At 38.0% G+C, this 4,062-nt stretch overlaps 1 protein-coding gene across 1 annotated transcript; it reads right to left on the bottom strand.

The window, feature by feature from the left end:
* Positions 1-2,836: 2,836 nt before the first annotated feature.
* Positions 2,837-3,758, bottom strand: LOC107968518 (small ribosomal subunit protein uS2-like). Its single transcript, XM_016927698.4, has one exon. The coding sequence runs from the start codon at positions 3,722-3,724 to the stop codon at positions 2,837-2,839; it is 888 nt and encodes a 295-aa protein (XP_016783187.3). The 5' UTR covers positions 3,725-3,758.
* Positions 3,759-4,062: the final 304 nt, after the last annotated feature.

The following is a 4,062-nucleotide window of genomic DNA, read 5'->3' as shown; positions in this document are numbered from 1 at the left end:
TTTCATTTAGCATAATGTCCTCCAAGTTTATCTATGTTGTCACAAATGGTGGGGTTTCCTTCTTCTTGAAGTCTCAATAATATTCTACTGCATGTATATACAATTTTCTTTATCCATTTATCTAACAATGGACATTTAAGTAGTTTTCATATCTTGGCTATTGCGAATAATGCTGCAATAAGCATGGGAGTGCAGATAGCTTTCCAAGATCCTGATTTCAATTCCTTTGAATATATATCCAAAAGTTGGATTGCAGGTTCGTGTGGCAGTTCTGATTTTGATTTATTTGAGAAATCTGGATACTGTTTTCCACAGTGGCTGTACCAACTTACATTGACACCAGCAGTGTACAAGTGTTCCCCTTCCACTACATCCTTAATGACATTTGTTATCCTTTGGATTTTTTTTAATAATAGCCAGCAAAACAGGTGTGAAGTAGATATCTCATGTGGTTTTATTGCATTTCCCTGATGATTACTGATGTTGAGCACCTTTTCATACACCTGTTGATCATTTGTATATCTTATTTGGAGAAATGTCTATTCAGTTCCTTTGCCCATTTTTGAATCAGATTATTTGTGTTTTCACTATTGAGTTGTATGAATTTCTCATATATTTTGAATATTAACTCTTTAGCAAATATATGTTTTACAAATATATTCTTCCACTGCATAAGCTGCCTTTTTATTTTGTTGATTGTTTCCTTCATACAACTCTTTCATCTCCTTGGTTATGTTTATTTCTCAGTATTTTTATGCTTGTAAATAAGATTGCTTTTTAAATTTCTTTTTGGATAATTCATTGTTAGTGTATAGAAATACTATAATTTTTGTATGTTTTTTTTACCCTGAAATTTTACTGAATTTATTTATTAGTTCTACCAGTTTTTTATGGAGTCTTTAGGGTTTTCTACATATAAGATCATGCCATCTGCAAACAAAGATAATTTTACTTCTTCTCCTCTGATTTGGATGCCTTTTATTTCCTTTTCTTGTCTAATTGCTCCGGCTATAACTTTTAGTACTATATCTCATATAAGTGGCAAGAGCGGATATCCTTGTCTTGTTCCTGATCTTAGAGGAAAAGATTTCAGTTTTTCATCATTGAGTATGTTAGCTATTGGCTTGTCATACACGGCCTTTTTATGTTGAGGTACAGTCTTAACTTGCTGATAGTGTTTATCATGAAAGGGTGCTAAATTTTGTCAGATGCTTCTTTTGCGTCTGTTGAGAAGACAATGTGATTTTTATTCTTCGTTCTGTTGATGTGGTATATGCATTAATTGATTTGCTTATGTTGAAAATGCTAATATTTTTCAGGATTTTTGCATCCATGTTCATCGGGTATACTGGCCTGTAGTTTTCTTCTGGCATCTTTGTCTGGCTTTGCTAGCAGGGTGATGCTAGCCTCATAAAAAGAATTTGGAATGTTTTATTCTCTTTTATTATTTGGATTTTCAAATGATTGGTATTAGTGGCTGAATGCGGTGGCTCACACCTGTAATCCAAGCTACTAGAGAGGCTGAGGCAGAAGGATCACTTGAGCCCAGGAGTTTGAGGTTACAGTGAGGTATGATCATGCCACTGCAGTTCAGCCTGGGTGATGGAGTGAAACCCAGTCTTAAATAAATAAATAAAAGTTTAAAAATAAAAAGAATTGGCATTAATTCTTCTTTAAATGTTTGGTAGAATTGACCTGTGAGGCTATCTGGTTTTTCTTTGTTAAAAAGTTTTTCATTACTGAGTAAATCTTCATATTTGTCACTGCTCTGATTAGACTTTCTGTTTCTTCTTGATTCAGTTGTGATCAGTTGTATGTTTCTAGGAACGTATCTATTTCTCCTAGTTATCTAATTTGTTGGTGTATTATTGCTCATAATAGTCTTTTATGATCTCTTTATTTCTGAGTCATTAGCATTACATTTTTAAAAGATCATTCTGTATCTTTTAACGATCAGAAACTCTCATTCATTGCTAGTGGGAATGTAAAATGGTACGACCACTTTGGAAGACAGTTTTGCAGTTGTTTAGAAAACTAAACACATTCTTATTATATGATCCCGCAATAACATTCCTTAGCATTTACTCAAAGGAGTTGAAAAACTATGTTCACACAAAAACCTGCACACATATGTTTATAGCAGCTTTATTCATAATTGCCAAAATGTGGAAGCAACTAAGATGTCTTTCAGTAGGTAAATGAACAAATAAACTGTGGTACGTTTAGACAATAGATGGAATATTATTCAGCACTAAAAAGAAATGAGCTATCAAGCCAGAAAAAAGACATAGAAGAAACTTAATTGCGTATTACTAAAAGAAGCCCACCTGAGAAGGCTACATGTTGTATGATTCCAACCATATGACATTCTGTAAAAGGCAAAACTATGATAACAGTAATAAGATCAGTGGTTGCCAGGGATTGTGGGGAGGGAGAGATGAGTAGGCAGGGTACAAAAGATTTGTAGGGCAGTGAAACAATTCTGTATTATACTATAATGGTGGACACATCACATTATTCATTTGCCAAAGCCTAGAGAATGTTCAACACCAAGAGTGAGCTCTAATTCAAACTATAGATTTTGGGTAATTATAATGCATCAGTGTATTTTAAGCAATTGTAACAAATGTACCGCTCTGGTGAAAGAGGTTTATAATGGTAGAGGCTGTGCATGGGAAGCGAGAGGGGTGTAAAATGGAAACATTTCAGTATCTTTAACTCAATTTTGCTGTGAACCTAAAACTTCTCTAAAAATTAAGTATTTTTGTTTAGAAACCGATGTTTATTTTCCATCAACCTTATTTCCATGTTGCTTAGGAGCCTGTGCAAGAACAACTTAAGACCATTCAGTGGTTGCTCCTACCCATTCAGTGGCCTGAGCAGTGGGAGCTGCAGACCAGTCTTCCGTGGCAGGCTGAGCACTCCAGTCTTCCGTAGGGAACCGCTGAATAGGCACAGAGGGTGCCTGCACTCCTTCAGACCAGCCTGCAACCTTAGGCTGAGTAGCAGTGAACTCAGGAGCTAGAGCAGTCCATTCACCCTGAAATTCCTCCTTGGTCACAGCCTTTTCAACAGCAGCTTGCTTTTCTTTTTCAATCTCTTCAGGATCTCTGTAGAAGTAGAGATCAGGCATTACCTCCCACAGGTGTTCACAGGAAATGGTGCCACACATGTGCAGAACTTTGCAAGCCAGCATCCACCACATCAAACCCACTGAGTGAGCTCCCTTGTTGTTGCATGGGATGGCAATGTCCACATAGCGCAAAGGAGAATCTGTGTTACACAGAGCAATGGTAGGTAGGTTAACATAAGATGCCTCCATGAGAGCCTGGTGGTCATCCCTGGGATCAGTAACCACAAGAAGCCGTGGCTCCCGGAAGGCTGCCTGGATCTGGTTAGTGAAGGTTCCAGGAGTGAAGCGGCCAGCAATTGGAGTGTCTCCTGTAGCAGCAACAAACTTCAGCATGGCCCTCTGGCCAGTATTCCTGGAGGATATGACACTGACATCAGCAGGGTTTTCAATGGCAACAATGGCACGAGCTGACAGCAGAAGCTTCTCCCAGGTCCTCTTCAGATTTATGATGTGGATGCCATCACTTTTCCTTTTACAGATGTACCGTTCCATCTGGAAGTCAAGATTGGTGCCACCTAAGAGGGTTCCTGCTGCAAGGAACTTAAGGACATCCTCCTCCTTCATTTGCAGAGCATCAAGGGCTCCAGACATTGTGAAAGTTTCCCTTTAAGTTACAACAGGAATCCAGAACAATGCCATTTTGACCCCTCTGTGAGTAGTGCGGAAAGGCAAAATTAAGTATTTTTTAATAAAGGTCATTCTGGAAGCTGTATGAAAGTGAAATAGAGACAGTTGAAGGTAGAAGTAGAGAAATAAGTGAGGAAGCTACTGTTAGTCTAGTTAGGAAATCAAGGAATCCAGCACTGAGATGGCAGTGGTTGGGGTAGGGGAGACAGGAGCAGAATTGGAGAATGTTTTGAAGGTAGAACTGACAGGTTTGTTGATGGACTAGACGTTGATGGAAATTTGAAGGAAAAACAGATTTTTGA

Source organism: Pan troglodytes, chromosome 16, assembly GCF_028858775.2.
Source record: "Pan troglodytes isolate AG18354 chromosome 16, NHGRI_mPanTro3-v2.0_pri, whole genome shotgun sequence".
NCBI classification, from domain to species: Eukaryota; Metazoa; Chordata; class Mammalia; order Primates; family Hominidae; genus Pan; species Pan troglodytes.
The sequence above is the reverse complement of the archived record's forward strand: the minus strand, read 5'-3'. Positions and strand labels throughout refer to the sequence as shown.

What these genes read in the sequence shown, in the direction of transcription:
- LOC107968518 (XM_016927698.4), bottom strand. Translation starts at nt 3,724, where the DNA reads ATGTCTGGAGCCCTTGATGCTCTGCAAATGAAGGAGGAGGATGTCCTT.